Raw genomic sequence first — 16,956 nt, 5'->3', positions numbered from 1 at the left:
GAAGATTAGATGGGTAGATCACTTAACCAATGAGGAGGTATTGAATAGAATTGGGGAGAAGAGGAGTTTGTGACACAACTTGACTAGAAGAAGGGATCAGTCAGTAGGACACGTTCTGAAGCATCAAGCGATCACCAATTTAGCACTAGAGGGCAGCGTGGAGGGAAAAAATCGTAGAGGGAGACCAAGAAATGAATACAGTAAGCAGATTCAAAAGGATGTAGGCTGCAGTAGGTACTGGGAGACGAAGAAGCTTGCACAGGATAGAGTTGCATGGAGAGCTGCATCAAACCAGTCTCAGGACTGAAGACCACAACAATAACATATTGAACTAGTTTCCTCTTATGGCATCCCATTCTGAGGTCATACATAGGAAAATTTGTGATGCCAAAGAGGTTCATAACGGTAATAAAACAAGAGCCTCCTAGAACATTCACTGAGCCAATATTCAGAGCATTAAAATTGTTGCCTGTTCCCTGCATTTATATATTAGAGATTGTGGCCTTTGTTAAGAAGAACCTGATTTTTGACTGAGACATTAGGCCTCTTCACAACTACATGATTACTCTGTAATTCACAATTATGTCTTGTCAAAAGGTTCATAAAACCTGTTTCATGTTACTTCTCTACTGTTCCACTCTCAAATGGCATGCGGGGAAAATCAAACACTTAAACCTTTCTGTGTGAGTTCTGATTTCTTTTATCGCATCATTTGGCAACTAATATGATCTCCTCCGGAAGGTCGGCCAAGCCACTGGGAGATGTTTAATTTCCTGGAGCTTGTTCCTGCAAAGAGAAGCCCAGTGGTGATGCAAAGTGGAAGTGACACCGCCAACAGATGGCAACAAGGGGAGAATCCGAAGAAATGGAAGAGCTAGCAGGATGAGGTAGGAGGACTGCAGCCTTCACTGCAGTGTCGGCAGCCTAATTTCCCGTCACACTCACGTGACCAGGAACTCTCATGAAAATCACAGCAGCTCCCTCAGCAGCGAGCAAGTGGAAGCTTTCTTGGACCTGTTGCACTGAGGGATGAACTGTGTATTGCACACAGATCCTCTGAAGGCCACAAAAAATCTGAGCATATGGCACAATTGGAAAGCTTGTGTTGCCAGATGCACTGGTTGGGCTGATAGTGTGAAGAGCTCTACTGTGAATATTGAGCAATGTTCTGAAAGCCGATACTGAAAATAGTCGGTGCCAATGACGACGGCACACCCCGTACCATGGTCAGTCTTAGAGCCATCAGCATACATGTAGTACTATAGCTAAGGTGCGTGTGAAGATCGAAAAATTTACAGCGATAGATCGAATCTGGAGTAGTGTCCTTGGGAAGAGAATAAGTAAAAGACGAACACGGGCCGTCTGTAATGTGGCAGGTAGCGCGAAGTTAAGCTGCTGGAGTAGTAGCTGAAAGCCAACTCCATGAGATAACAGATAAGAAGGATGGTTCAAATGGCTCTGAGCACTATGGGACTTAACTTCTGAGGTCATCAGTCCCCTAGAACTTAGAACTACTTGAACCTAACTAACCTAAGGACATCACACACATCCGTGCCCGAGGCAGGATTCGAACCTGTGACCGTACTGGCAGTCAAGGGAGTCATCAAAAAAAGAAGGCATAGGATGGGTGGCCAACCATGGCAGACAAACAATATGCGCATCTGCTAAGGAGGGCATCACTTCAGTATGACTCTCAACCGGGTTAGTGTAAAAGGCGCCAGCAGACAAATGTATTCCATGATATTGGATTGTGTTAAAATGGTGAGAGATGACATGTAGAGCAACTTAAAAAAAAAAAAAAAAAAAAAAAAAAAAAAAAAAAAAATCCATAGTCTAGTTTCAGATGGACTGAGATGGTCGTGGGCATATTGTGAAAAAATCCCCCACAATTGGCAAGGGTTTCCAGGGCGTGCTTCTTCCAACTGCCCCCCCCCCCCCCTTTCCCTTCAGAGAAGGGCTCACCTGCTTTAGGTGATTGTTCATACCTCAGGTCACAGCTCCCGAACACCTGACAGAGGGACCAACTGGCGGTATGGGAAGGTAACAGGCTCAGGGATTCCCCCCTCCCTGGGCCTGGCCTGTACCAGGTGTACGTGCGAATCCTACCTGTCACCGTGGGGTTGGAAATTACACATTACCCCGTCACCTCTTCACATCAAACGCGTGGGCCAGCCTTCAGGAGCACACAGGGAGGAAGAAGAAACAGAGAAACCTCAAATGTTGAAGCGAAGGAAGGGTAGGAGATGGAGAAAGAAGAAAGGAAGGAGGAAAGAAAAATCAGACAAGGGGCTGCTCTGGTGCCAGGCTATCGAAACTTCAGAACCCATTTCCAAAAATAGCCTAGACATGTTCCTCAGGGAGGGGAAAAATAATAGCAGGAGGATAGCTGCAGCACAGAAAGGGAAGGATCGGGCCCCATGATAGACAAGCAGGAACTCATCAATGGGTGGTGAGCCACCTAGGGGGGTTGGGTTGTTTGGGGGAAGAGACCAAACAGCAAGGTCATCGGTCTCATCGGATTAGGGAAGGACGGGGAAGGAAGTCGGCCGTGCCCTTTCAAAGAAACCGTCCCAGCATTTGCCAGGAGCGATTTAGGGAAATCACGGAACACCTAAATCAGGATGGCCGGACGCGGGATTGAACCGTCGTCCTCCCGAAGAGCCACCTAGGGGGACACATTTTAGTGAGGTTTTGCTTCCTTGTTTGTCTCTTCTGACAGAAATTTAATGGCCATGCATATAATTACATGTGCCTGACTATAAAGACATTTCTGTGCACCTACTGTGAACAATAGTTGTGGTGCCACACTTTTGTATCCAAGAAATAGCAATGAGAAAACTGGAAGAACACGAGTCAAGTGACGCGGTTGTCTCTTCAGAATAACAAATGGAATCACCCAGTGCTCAGGACAAGAGTGCATTTCTGCACCACCACCACTTTATTATGTGTGAGTTCTATTTGACAATGAGTGGGTTGGACCATTCCAACCAGTAGCAGACCAGTAGAAGCTGTACTGGTACGGTCTGTGACACTTCCATTGCGCAAAACAGTACATGAGTAGGAAACATTTTCAGGTGCAAGAAATTAATCTATTTAAAGAAGAAATGTAACCCTGACTACAGTAAAAACCAAGAACAGAACAGAGATTTCTACCCCATGTGATTTTTGTAGGAAAAACAGATTCTACATTTCACTTCATACTTATTAAAAGTTAAAATATTAATAAAACTGAAATAGAACAATGACTTCTTGAAAGCTTATACATGGCAAATGCAATGTGATACAGAAGTTTGGAAAGATCCTTTGCAGAATTGAGGAATTTTGGAGATTGACAGAACAAAAGGCATTTCAATGAGTTAGATATGACATATCAGTTTCAAGCTTTTTCCTGAACTAGAAAGTTTCAACCATTTCAAAAAATTAACATAACTCTGGCACTAATTAAAATTAACAACTTATTTTTGAGATGTTTTGTGACACTACACAGGGCGAGGCAAAAAGACGTTAACAATAAACGCGTGTTCTTTTCTTGTTTTTTTTTGTAGATTAAACCATGATGTCCAAATATTCTATTGAGAAATGAAGGAAAACAGCTGCCTAGTGGACATCTTTCAGTCCCCAAGCATTTGGTAGGACCTATAACAAATTTGTCAGGACATGGTCTGTTCAAGACAGTTGGAAAGGAAACAGCAGTAGAAAGAGATCTGTCCAAACTGAAGAGAATATCATCCTCGTCCAATCAGTGATGGTAGCCAGGCCACCCAAGTCCTCACACAGACTTTCTCTAGAGACTAAGATTTCCCAAATGTCAATGGTTACAATTTTAGCACCATAATTTAAGAATGAAGCCATACTATTTGCAGATTGTGCAGTGGCTCAAAAATGTGGACAAACAGGCACATGTGAGAGCTACACAAATTATGTTGGACATGGTGCACATAGAGACTGACATTCTGTTCATGTTTTCTGACAGAGCAGCATTCCATGTCAGCAGTCATGTGAACAAGCACAACTGTGTCATCTGTGTGACTGAGCATCTCCTGAGAGTTTGAGAGCAGGTGCAGAATTCCCCCTGAGGTGAATGTTTGATGTGCCGTGAGCAAATCTCGAATGACTGGACCCTTTTTTTGAAGAGCAGGCTCTCAGGGGGGAGAATTACCTTGCCATACTCAGCATGTTCATAGAGGAGAACGCGCCACTCGCCATTCTCCAGTGAGAATACTTTCAGCGAGATAGTGCCACTGCCTATTACAGTCAGACAGTTCAGTATTACTTAACGGATGTGTTCGGTAAATGTCGGATTGGCAGAGGTGATACTGTCCCACGGCCAGTATGTTAACCCAACCTGATGTGCAGTTTCTGGCATTGGGACATAGTCAAGATCGTGTCTGTGCCAGCAAACCTAGCAACTTCGATGACCTGAAGCACTGCATCACTAAGGTCATCACTTCTATCCCTGCCCAAATTGCCCAGTGGGACTTACAATCAACAATGGACAGATTCTATGAGTCACCAAATCCCTGCCTTGTAATTTCACATTATTAAAGACTCGTTCAATGTTACAATCTTTTTGCCTCACCCTGTAAAGGTGTGTGAACGCAGAATTTCCCATTCCATACTGATGGATTTCCAGTCAGCAGGCAGTGTACAGATATTGTGATGTTTTTTTAACCAGTTTCATATGCATCTCCTGGAGAATGTCAAGATATTGTGGACTTCGCTAGAGGTGCACCCCCTCCACCTGGCAACTGGGTCCTGTGTAGCTGGCTTTCAAGAAGCATTTGACCCCGAGGCTATGCTCTAATCTCTGTGCAGGCACTTCAGATCCATCTCATATACTGTACAGTCTTGGGCACACACTCATCAGATTGCCGTTAACGCGAGATTCTGTGACAAAATAAGTTGTATGTATGACTGGGACACAGAGAAATCAGCAGTGGCAGAGCATAGCATAAAACTAGGGACTGGTAATCCAGTAGTTTAGTCCTTTTTCGACACATAATCATTGTCATCATCATCATCATCATCATCATCATAATCAGCAGCAGCAAAGCATAAATGAAGATTGCACTTGGCACTTTGAGAACAGCAGTTGCTATGCTGAGTAATGGCCTATTGGGACAGCATTATAAAGGAAACCATAGAAATACGGATCCAAAAGAATCTTGTCATTAGGGACAAAGGTCACCAGCTAACTTCAGTTTGGAATCCCCTGTTAGCAGAAACATGGTGAGAGTGTGCTGTGGTGTTACATATCACTCCTGAGGAGTGACATGTATCCCTACATATCCATGCTGTTGAATGATATTCGGAATGAAAACTATAAAATAAGTTGTCATAAAGGAGAGACAAATATAATGTGTGTTTGTTATTTTATTTGCATATGAAGACCCCTGCTAAAGGGCAGTGCATGTCTTCAAGATGGGTCGGTGACTGTAGTAACTTCACAAGGGGAAGTAGCTACATGGAAGGGGAAATAGAAGCTCCTAGCTTCATCGACCTACTTTGGAGAAGTGCGAAGTTATCAGAGAAGACTAACTCTGATGACAATAGTTATGTGGTTCACTCAGACAAATGAAATGTAATTCAGGTTCATTTGTTGCTTGGAAAGATTTTTACATAGAGGTTTTGTGTTTGACATTCTGATATGACAGATGAGTGTTTGCTTGGCCATCCTCTGCAGCAAGCACAGAAATATTTGTTTTGTAAATAAAAACTGCCTTCTCTTGCTGCACTGTATTTTATTCTCTCAGATGCGTTTCGCTATTTTTCACTTTAAGGCACCATCAGTGGTATCTATAATAATAAAGTTATGATACACTTTTGTTTTGATATGTATTATTCATAGATTATAAAACAGTTCGCTTCTCAGTTTTTACGTAAATAAGTAATTATTTACAATTCTTCACCTGCACCTTTTTAGTTGGCATCTGCATTTTCTTTTATCTGGTCTCCTGCTGGTTGTTGCACTACCTCTATATTTACGAAACAAGCATGTTTTTATGTTTCAAACATTTTTCTGTCCACTTTTCATTGTGTTTTCCCTTTTTGTTGTGATATGCTATCAGTCTTCTGTCATGAATGTAGATATTTGATAAAAAACTGTGACTTCAAGACAACTGCTTTGAGTTCACTGTTGCTAACCTAATGAGGTGTATGATGTAACATCTGTTCACTTCTGTTGTGTTTATATCTGTGTGTGTGTGTGTGTGTGTGTGTGTGTGTGTGTGTGTGTGTGTGTGTGTGAGAGAGAGAGAGAGAGAGAGAGAGAGAGAGAGAGAGAGAGAGATTTTATTTATTTACTGCAATACGTATTCCGTAGATCCATTTCTCCGTGTTAATGCATGGGTGTGAAATGAGTCAAAACATTTAGTTCGTTATTACATTAGTTTCCATAAGGATCACAAACAAAGATTAATAATGCAAGTTGGAAACACAATCGTTAGGATAAAATTACACTCACAAGCAGAGTTCCAGATACAACATTCTGATTTTGTCCAAATAATTTTTTACTGATCACCAATTAATCTGATTAACACAGCAAGATATATTTAGGCAGGAATATACAATAGTATTTGGGAAATAAAATTAGCTATCTCTGCTATATAATTCTTCTAGTGAATAGAAACTTTTTTTCAAGCAAGAACTCCTTTAGCTTATTTAAACAGTACTTTTTTTTATCTCATGGACACTTTATATTACTTGGAAGTGCATTGAAGATTTTTGTGCTTGTATTTCACACCTTTTTGCACCAGGGACAGATTTTTCAGGTCACAGTGTAGGTCACATTTTCTCCTTGTGTTATGGTGCTGCTACATTTCATTTGTTTCATATTGAGAAGGATTGTGAAGCATGAATATCATGGTTGAAAAGATATATTGTGAAGTAGTGGTTAGGATACATATTTGCTTAAAAATATTGTGACACGAGTTTCTTGGAGGCACTCCACACAAAATTCGGACAACCTTTTTCTGACTTGTAAAAACCTTTTTCAACAGTGATGAATTGCTCCAGAAGAGTATTCCTAACACATAAGTGAGTGAAAGTAGCCAAAGTAAGCAGATTTTGAGACACTGATGTCTCCAACTTTGGCGATTATCTGAATGGCAAATGTTGATGAGCTGAGCCATTTGAGGTTTTGGTGGATGTGCTGTTCCCAGTTAAGCCAGCAATCTATATACGTGGGGGAGATGAAAAATAAGTTTCCCCTGAGGAAATTTTTTTGAGTGCTTTATCTAAAAACTACCTTGAGCAGTTAAACAGAGAACCGACTAGTGGCGATAACATATTAGACCTTCTGGTGACAAACAGACCCGAACTATTTGCAACAGTTAACGCAGAACAGGGAATCAGCGATCATAAAGCGGTTACGGCATCGATGATTTCAGCCGTAAATAGAAATATTAAAAAAGGTAGGAAGATTTTTCTGTTTAGCAAAAGTGACAAAAAGCAGATTACAAAGTACCTGACGGCTCAACAGAAACGTTTTGTCTCAAGTATAGATAGTGTTGAGGATCAGTGGACAAAGTTCAAAACCATCGTACAATATGCGTTAGATGAGTATGTGCCAAGCAAGATCGTAAGAGATGGAAAAGAGCAACCATGGTACAACAATCGAGTTAGAAAACTGTTGCGGAAGCAAAGGGAACTTCACAGCAAACATAAACATAGCCAACGCCTTGCAGACAAACAAAAATTACGCAAAGCGAAATGTAATGTGAGGAGGGAGATGCGAGAGGTGTTCAATGAATTCGAAAGTAAAGTTCTATGTACTGACTTGGCAGAAAATCCTAAGAAATTTTGGTCTTATGTCAAAGCGGTAGGTGGATCAAAACAAAATGTCCAGACACTGTGACCAAAATGGTACTGAAACAGAGGATGACAGACTAAAGGCCGAAATACTAAATGTCTTTTTCCAAAGCTGTTTCACAGAGGAAGAGTGCACTGTAGTTCCTTCTCTAGATTGTCGCACAGATGACAAAATGGTAGATATCGAAATAGACAACAGAGGGATAGAGAAACAATTAAAATCGCTCAAAAGAGGAAAGGCCACTGGACCTGATGGGATACCAGTTCGATTTTACACAGAGTACGCGAAGGAACTTGCCCCCCTTCTTGCAGCGGTGTACCGTAGGTCTCTAGAAGAGCGTAGCGTTCCAAAGGATTGGAAAAGGGCACAGGTCATCCCCGTTTTCTAGAAGGGACGTCGAACAGATGTGCAGATCTATAGACCTATATCTCTAACGTCGATCAGTTGCAGAATTTTGGAACACGTATTATGTTCGAGTATAATGACTTTTCTGGAGACTAGAAATCTACTCTGTAGGAATCAGCACGGGTTTCGAAAAAGACGGTCATGCGAAACCCAGCTCGCGCTATTCGTCCACGAGACTCAGAGGGCCATAGACACGGGTTCCCAGGTAGATGCCGTGTTTCTCGACTTCCGGAAGGCGTTCGATACAGTTCCCCACAGTCGTTTAATGAACAAAGTAAGAGCATATGGACTATCAGACCAATTGTGTGATTGGATTGAAGAGTTCCTAGATAACAGAACGCAACATGTCATTCTCAATGGAGAGAAGTCTTCTGATATAAGAGTGATTTCAGGTGTGCCGCAGGGGAGTGTCGTACGACCGTTGCTATTCACAATATACATATATGACCTGGTGGATGACATCAGAAGTTCACTGAGGCTTTTTGCAGATGATGCTGTGGTGTATCGAGAGGTTGTAACAATGGAAAATTGTACTGAAATTCAGGAGGATCTGCAGTGAATTGACACATGGTGCAGGGACTGGCAATTGAATCTCAATGTAGACAAGTGTAATGTGCTGCGAATACATAGAAAGATAGATCCCTTATCATTTAACTACAAAATAGCAGGTCAGCAACTGGAAGCAGTTAATTCCATAAATTATCTGGGAGTACGCATTAGGAGTGATTTAAAATGGAATGATCATATAAAGTTGATCGTTGGTAAAGCAGATGCCAGACTGAGATTCATTGGAAGAATCCTAAGGAAATGCAGTCCGAAAACAAAGGAAGTAGGTTACAGTACACTTGTTCGCCCACTGGTCGAATACTGCTCAGCAGTGTGGGATCCGTACCAGATAGGGTTGACAGAAGACATAGAGAAGATCCAACGGAGAGCAGCGCGCTTCGTTACAGGATCATTTAGTAATCGCGAAAGCGTTACGGAGATGATAGATAAACTCCAGTGGAAGACTCTGCAGGAGAGACGCTCAGTAGCTTTGTTAAAGTTTCGAGAACATACCTTCACCGAAGAGTGAAGCAGTATATTGCTCCCTCCTACGTATATGTCGCGAAGAGACCATGACGATAAAATCAGAGAGATTAGAGCCCACACAGAAGCATACCGACAATCCTTCTTTCCACGAACGATACGAGACTGGAATAGAAGGGAGAACCGATAGAGGTACTCAGGGTACCCTCCGCCACACACCGTGAGGTGGCTTGCGGAGTATGGATGTAGATGTAGACTGTGGTCAGGGTTGTGTGTGGAATGAGACATTAAAGATGAGAATGAGACATTAAAGATAAGACGTATCTTTATTTTTCTACATAATTTCCAAGTACATTGAGACATTTGTCATTCCGCTTTACAAGCTTCAAAAAGACTTCCAGGAAAAAATCAGGGTGTTGCATACGGAAGAAGCGTTGAATGCCGGTTTCCTTTTATCATGACATCCATCTTCCTGACATTTTCATCTGTAGTGGCCGTGTGTGTCCGTCCAGGTCTCGGTATGTCCTGCACTTGCTGACGTCCATCACTGAAATTCTGGCACCGTCTCCGCAACATTTGCCTCGACATCACACCTGACCCATACACCTCAACAAGGCGGATATGAACTTCTGTGCCTGATACTCCAAGTGCCCATTCATAGCGGATAACAGCCTGTGAACACGACTCCAAAACGCACCTTCTCTCCATAACTCCGGGAAAAGACAGAGCGGCTGGCCTCCGCTTTGCGCAGGCACTGCGACAGTGCCGTCTGCTCCATCACAGTCGACCTCAACCTAATGGTGTATCAGTGTCTTGCACTTGCGCATTCACCTGCCGTGTCGTCTTTCACCCATATCACACAACTCTGCCCACAGTCGACAAGAGAAAACTATTTTCCAACTCCCCCTCGTATATGCCCCAGATTTCAAGCAACGTGCTCTCCCTATCTGCTGGCTCTCATGTATAATGTTTATTTCCTGTGAACTTTTGTGACCAGAATGAAAATGAATATAATTAGTTTTGCTGATGTTTATTGATAAAGATTTTACTGTGAACCAGTTCAGAACATCGTCAAGTAAATTGTTCACATTTAATTCTAGATCAGAGGGTATCTTACTGCCTATCACAATACTTGTGTCATCTGCAAACGTTGTAAACTTGTGACTTCTGAAATTTTCCCGGCGTATTTCTTCTTCCAATAATTTCCGGGTATGCAGCCGGATCCCGTCGACATTCTGCCACGATATTTCGGCCTGGAGATGTCTGGCCATCATCAGGTGAGTACACAACTACTGAAGAGCCCGGGTGCAGTCGCAGTATTTGTGACAAATCTCGCGCATGTGAACTGTACTGGCATCCTACACCACATGCGTCAGGTGTTGACATGCACGACATAGCCGAGTTGTACGTGCTGCCCTTGGTGGTGAAAGTAAAAGATCATCTTGTCATCGAGCATCGAATGACGCCGTTGATTCCGCTGTGACTGTATAATTTTAATAACAGGATTCCAATTTTTATCCAGCTGAAAGCCATTGTCACGATTTATAAGATTATTGGCAAGACGTATTTCCACTGATTCTTTGATTACAGAATCCCAAAATCTGGAAACAGGAGCTAAAATTTTTGTTCCATTGAATGTCCCAAAGAAATACAGTGCTCTGCTACTGCCGATTTTGACGGTTGCCGTCTTTCATGTTCTGTACATCGTTCATGGACAGTTCTTGTCGTCTGGCCAATATGTGCAGAGTCACATTCACAGGGAATTTTGTAGACGCCTGCTTTCTTCAGTTGTAAATTGTCTTTAACGGATCCAACCAGGGCCCGGTTTTTTGCTGGTGGACGGAAGATAACCTCGATTTTATTTTTCTTCAGTAATCTGCCTATTTTCGACGACACATTCCCGGCGTATGGAAGGAACACAGTTTATTTACAGTCATCATCAGCATCCTCAGTGCGTTGCTTCTTATGACAGTTGCGAATGGCGTTCCTTATTTCTCCAGTTCCTTCATCATTTAAACTCATTACATGAGAACATCAAATTCATGATGGAGATTGAAAAAGATGGCACTTTACCACTTCTAGACGTGCTAGTACACCGTAAAAATGATGGGTCATTAGGACATTCTGTGTACAGGAAACCGACTCGCACAGATCTGTATCTCCAGGCGTCAAGCTGCCATCTCCCAGCACAAACAGCTGGTGTTCTCGGTACCTTAATACATCGAGCGCATGTAATATCGGATGGTGAAAACCTCAGATCACAAAATATGCCCACAGGCAATGTGTTTTTGTTGAGGCATTCCAAAGCATTATTCATAAACGAAAAAATTGCTTTGGTTGTGGAGATACCTCCTCTGAATCCAAACTGGTTTTTACTAATTATTGCATGTTTTTCTAGGTGACTGACTATTCTGGCATATATTAGCTTTTTGAGAACTTTAGAAAATGTAGTCAAAAGAGAGACAGGCTGATAGTTTGTAACATCTGAGGCATTGCCTCATTTGTAGAGGGGCTTTACAATAGCATATTTCATCCTTTCAGGGAAGATACCTTGTTTGAGAGAGGCATTGAATATATGAGCTAGGACTTCACTGAACTCATTGCAGTAGGCTTTTAGTAATTTGCTAGAGATTTTTTCAACACCAGTTGAATTTTTTGCTTTTAAAGAAATAATGGTGATTCTTACTTCCTGTACTGTCATAAGGGCTATAACCTATCTGCTCTATGGAGTTTGGGAAATGACCTTCCAGTACTTTTAATGCTTCTTCTAAGGGGCCATTGTGTCCTGCTTTCTCAGCAACACTTAGAAAATGCTCTTTAAAAATTTGGAGAGAGAGAGAGAGAGAGAGAGAGAGAGAGAGAGAGAGAGATAATGCAAGGATTTTTCTTCTTCTTAAAAGAAAATAAACAAATAAATAAATAAAAAAGGCTGCAGAATATTGGATACAAATGTAATAGCTGTCAGAAAATGGTTGAAAGTTTTTGTGTTCAGTTGATTTGAGTTTTAGGGCTATAACCTATCTGCTCTATGGAGTTTGGGAAATGACCTTCCAGTACTTTTAATGCTTCTTCTAAGGGGCCATTGTGTCCTGCTTTCTCAGCAACACTTAGAAAATGCTCTTTAAAAATTTGGAGAGAGAGAGAGAGAGAGAGAGAGAGAGAGATAATGCAAGGATTTTTCTTCTTCTTAAAAGAAAATAAACAAATAAATAAATAAAAAAGGCTGCAGAATATTGGATACAAATGTAATAGCTGTCAGAAAATGGTTGAAAGTTTTTGTGTTCAGTTGATTTGAGTTTTGGTTTTAACCTTTTGTGGGATTGATGAACAAATGAGTGGAAAAGGGCATTGGATGGTATTATTGTTATTATTATGATAAAAGTCCTCTGTTGCAGTGTTACTCTATTATTTTATCTGTTAGTGTAAACAATGAGTTTTTTTGTGTATGTACTTCATCATTCAACAGGGTTTTCTTTTCTGCTTTGATTTCCTGTATGCGGTGACATAAAATGTTCTGCCTGTTCGTCCTACATATCTGCTATCACAAGTGTTACACTGTAATAGATATATACCTGCTTTCTTTTATACATGTTTTTTGTCAGTTTTGTAGTGTATTTTCGGATAGAATTATCTGTTGCGTATGCCATGTTTATTCCCTGTGTTTTGAAAAAGTCGGTGATTTTATGTGAGTTTTTGTTTGCATGTCATTGTGTGCCATCTTCTATTTCCTCTTATATTTTACTGATTATTCTGTGTAGTTGTTATGGTACTGAGTGTTTATGTTTGGTTCTGTTGTGATGGTGTCAATGGTTTTGAGTTTTCTGCTTTTATTTTACTTTTAATTTTGTTGTTTAGTTTTGTGACTGTTACTATTGTACCCAATGTATTGGGCTATCTGGATTATTATGTCCAGTTCTTTTCGGTAGTTTCCCTCATTGGGTGAGGCTGTATTGACTCTACAGAGAATGTGTCGAAGTGCTGCTCTCTTTTGTTACTTGTGGGTGATTCAAGGATTAGGGGTTGGTAATGTCAGTTGCTGTGAATTTACAGTAAATTTCAAACATATGTTTACTGTTTTTCATTTTGATTGTTATATCCAGAAAGCTAATTTGGTTATTCTGTTCTCTTTCCATTGTAAATATTATTATTTTTATGTATCTTGTTGATGTCAGTATGCAATTTTTCAATTTGAATCAATATATACACATCAAAAAAAGTTTTGCATCTCCTCAGTTCTGAGAGTTCCAGAACCTGTACAGAAAATTGGAATAGAGATCATCATGAACATCATTTCAGCCCTTTTTATTGCTGATGAAAACCACACGTTGCATGTTGTACCACCATACAGTGTGACCTTCAGATGTGGTGGTCCAGATTGCTGTACACAACGGTACCTGTAATACCCAGTAGCACATTCTCTTGCACTGATGCATGCCTGTATTCTTCGTGTCATATGGTTCACAAGTTCATCAAGGCACTGTTGGTCCAGTGGTCTGCCAGGAAGTTCCGTGACCAACCAAACTGAAACCCTACAATGTCCAGCTTGCAAGGCATGTCCATAATGTTCACACAGAGATTCGAATGCAGTCCCTGGCCCCTCCACCACTGCACTCCCACACCCTCTCTGCCTGCCAGCCACATAGGACCAGTCCCCCACAGCCAAGTGGAGACAGTGCACCACTAGCGAAAATACTGGGACATCCAGAATATGTCAACACTTCACCAGAAGATGACAAGTAAAGTGTGTTTCAAAAGTCTGGGAAAACATTCAAAAATTTATTGCAGCTGAACAAATAGCATTACAAAATAACAATATACATAATTGAAAGAGCGAACTTGTAAATTTTTTCCTCATTGCAGGTGTAACACACAATTTCAGGTACGGTCACTAGTAGGTATTGTAATCAAGATGGCGCTTTCTGGAGCTCAGAAGACTTTCTGCATGCTAGAATTTGACAAAACAAAGACTGCAATGGGTGTCTAACAAAAATATAGGATGAAGTATGAGAAAAAAATCATCAACCAGAAAGGCAATCTACAATTGGGATTGAAACTGGGTGATTGTGTGTCAAGAAGAGAAGTGGTCAGCCAGGTGTGAATGCACAAGGAGTCCAGCAAAATCTCTATGCAGAACTCCAAATGAATCAGAAACAGTGACTGTGTGGCATGTTTTTCAGTTAGTGCAAAAGTTATATCCCAAAACAAAGACAAGCGATTCGAGCTTTGCTGTGCACTGCAGGTCGAAGACGATTGTTTAGTGGATTCGATAGTTTTTTTTTTTTTTGGGCGGGGCAACATTTTGTATAAATGGGAAAGTAAACAGGCACAATTGTAGGATTTGTGGAACAGAAAACCAACATAATATTGTCGAACAAGAGCAAGATTTTCTGAAGATGAATGATTATTGTGCCCGTACCTTGCAAGAAATTTCATGGGCCGTTCTATGAAGAACATACTGTTACTGGCGTCCTTCATTCAGATGTTGCAGAACTGGTTAATGCCAACTCAGAGAACTTTGTCCTTCAGTTAGTTGATGCACTCCCATATTTTCACCAAGATGTTAGGGCATATCTGAACACCGTGCTACCCAATCGCTCGGTCACGGTGGAGCAACAGACCGATGGGAGCTCAAGTGGTCTCTTAGGTCCTCAGACATTACTCCTCGTGATTTCTTTTTACGGAGTTATATAAAGGACCTTGTTTAAGTTCTTCCTCTCTCAGGTGGTGATGTGTGATTGAAAAGGCGAATTGAACAAGCAACAGCCAGTCTGGGAAGATATGTCGGTCTGCTTGTGGCCCGAGTTCACTTATCACACTGACGTCTGTAGACTCGCAAAAGTTCCCATATGGAAAAAAGTGTTCCCAAACTTTTGAAAAACACTGCACGATGTTTGCTGAAACTTCGCGCTATCTTAACACTGTCACTTGGACGGAAACCTCAGAGCTTCTTACGATTAGAGGTATAATCGTACAAAAACAGTTTTAAGTAATCTTTGTAGGAAATAGATTTTAAAGAGATTTTCTATCACACAGAGAGAGGTGTCCCTCGGTGGATGCCTGCAGACACAATTCGTGGCAACCTCGTCGCAGCTTTTGACTTCAAACGTCAGATGACACCCTACGGTGTCAGTTACAGTTCTTAATTACAGAGTCACAGGATGTACTTTAACTCACCGTGCCCCGGATTTCTGGCACCATTCAGGCAAAGTGCAGCTGACAGAATGGCCGTGGGTGACACGATGGTGCCAGTGCAGTACTCTCGATCCGGGATCTCGAGCAATGCGAGCCAGGGCAACTGGCCCGGATCCGCCTCGACAGCTGGGCTGCGCTCCATATGCTCCTTTGCGATGATTGCCTGTCGAATGGGAAGACTTAAGTTAATTATACTTATTTCCTTACCGAGCTAGTTAAAGTATAAAAGATAATCGATCGCAGTAAAAATAAATAATGTAAAAGTGAGACACTGAAAAGAAAATTGTGCACACTAACAATGAAGCCATAAAATCAGTTAATGGGGTTTTGTATTTAGAATACAACTGAATGTACAGCAAAGGAAGAAATAGAAGGGAAAAAATTGATTTTGGTAAATTATAAGTACATATACAAAGTGTTACAGGAGGAAAAGTAAATATTTTAGGAAGTTGTAATGCAGACTAATCCAAATAAAAGGCTTCATATAAGGTGTATAACTTTTATGAGGGCACGGCTTTCCGTAGCCCTAACGATCAAATTCATTGTTTATTTTTGTTTGTGGACTTGACCTTTCGACAATTGCCACAGGCAAAATTAAATCTTCTGGTGAATATTACACTTAGATAATGTACCACCTGATGATAGGATGTGTAGGTGCCTGTCATGCTGTTAGAACTTGCTCATCATTATAGCCTCTTCGAATAAGCTTGTTTTCAAGAAAGCCTAGATAAAGGCTCCCCTGTAAGATGTCCACGACTGTTACGCCAAAACGTATCAAGTATTTTTTGTCTCCAAAAAGGCATCTGAGTTTTCATCAACTGCCGATGTGAGTTGTGGGTGTTGTTGCTACCCTCACGAGTGAAAGTGACTTGATCAGCAAATTGTATTGACGAGATAAACAAAAATGATCATATTTCTTGGTCATCTAGATCCCTGGAACTGCCCCCTTCAGATTTTTGACTGCGTGTATGAAAGGAAAAGTCTACAAATAACAGGTAAACACAGAGATGAATTGATTCCTCAAACTATTAATACTGCTGCCATCATAAACGAAAACCAAGAAGAGCTCAAAAGGGCTACATGTGGTTTAGTCATGAGAATTTGCACTGAAGTAAGAGATTGAATTTATGAAACTTCGCTTCTGACTTAATTTCCATTTTGTGACATCTGCAACTATTTGTCTGTCTTGCGGGCTGACAGCCATACTTTTGTAAAAAATAAATTAAAAAGATATTATATGGAATATTTTATTTGAATTAATCTCTACCACCACCTCTGAAAATATAGCCTGTTGTTGTTGTTGTTGTCTTCAGTCCAGAGACTGATTTGATGCAGCTCTCCTTGCTACTCTATCCTGTGCAAGCTTCTTCACCTGCCAGTACCTACTGCAGCCTACATCCTTCTGAATCTGCTTACTGTATTCATTTCTTGGTCTCCCTCTACGATTTTTTCCCTCCACGCTGCCCTCTAGTGCTAAATTGGTGATCGCTTGATGCTTCAGAACTTGTCCTACTGACCGA

The 16,956-nt window shown here is 41.2% G+C and overlaps 1 protein-coding gene across 1 annotated transcript in view; it reads right to left on the bottom strand.

Annotated features, from left to right (window-relative positions):
• LOC126212757 (trypsin-4-like) overlaps positions 1-16,956 on the bottom strand; it is a 186,621-nt gene that overhangs the window by 122,837 nt on the left and 46,828 nt on the right. The window contains exon 2 of the mRNA XM_049940164.1: positions 15,419-15,599. Within this exon, the coding sequence (XP_049796121.1) occupies positions 15,419-15,599 (181 nt within the window). The remainder of the gene's footprint in view (positions 1-15,418; positions 15,600-16,956) is intronic.

This window comes from Schistocerca nitens, chromosome 11 (assembly GCF_023898315.1).
Source record: "Schistocerca nitens isolate TAMUIC-IGC-003100 chromosome 11, iqSchNite1.1, whole genome shotgun sequence".
NCBI classification, from domain to species: domain Eukaryota; kingdom Metazoa; phylum Arthropoda; class Insecta; order Orthoptera; family Acrididae; genus Schistocerca; species Schistocerca nitens.
The sequence above is the reverse complement of the archived record's forward strand: the minus strand, read 5'-3'. Positions and strand labels throughout refer to the sequence as shown.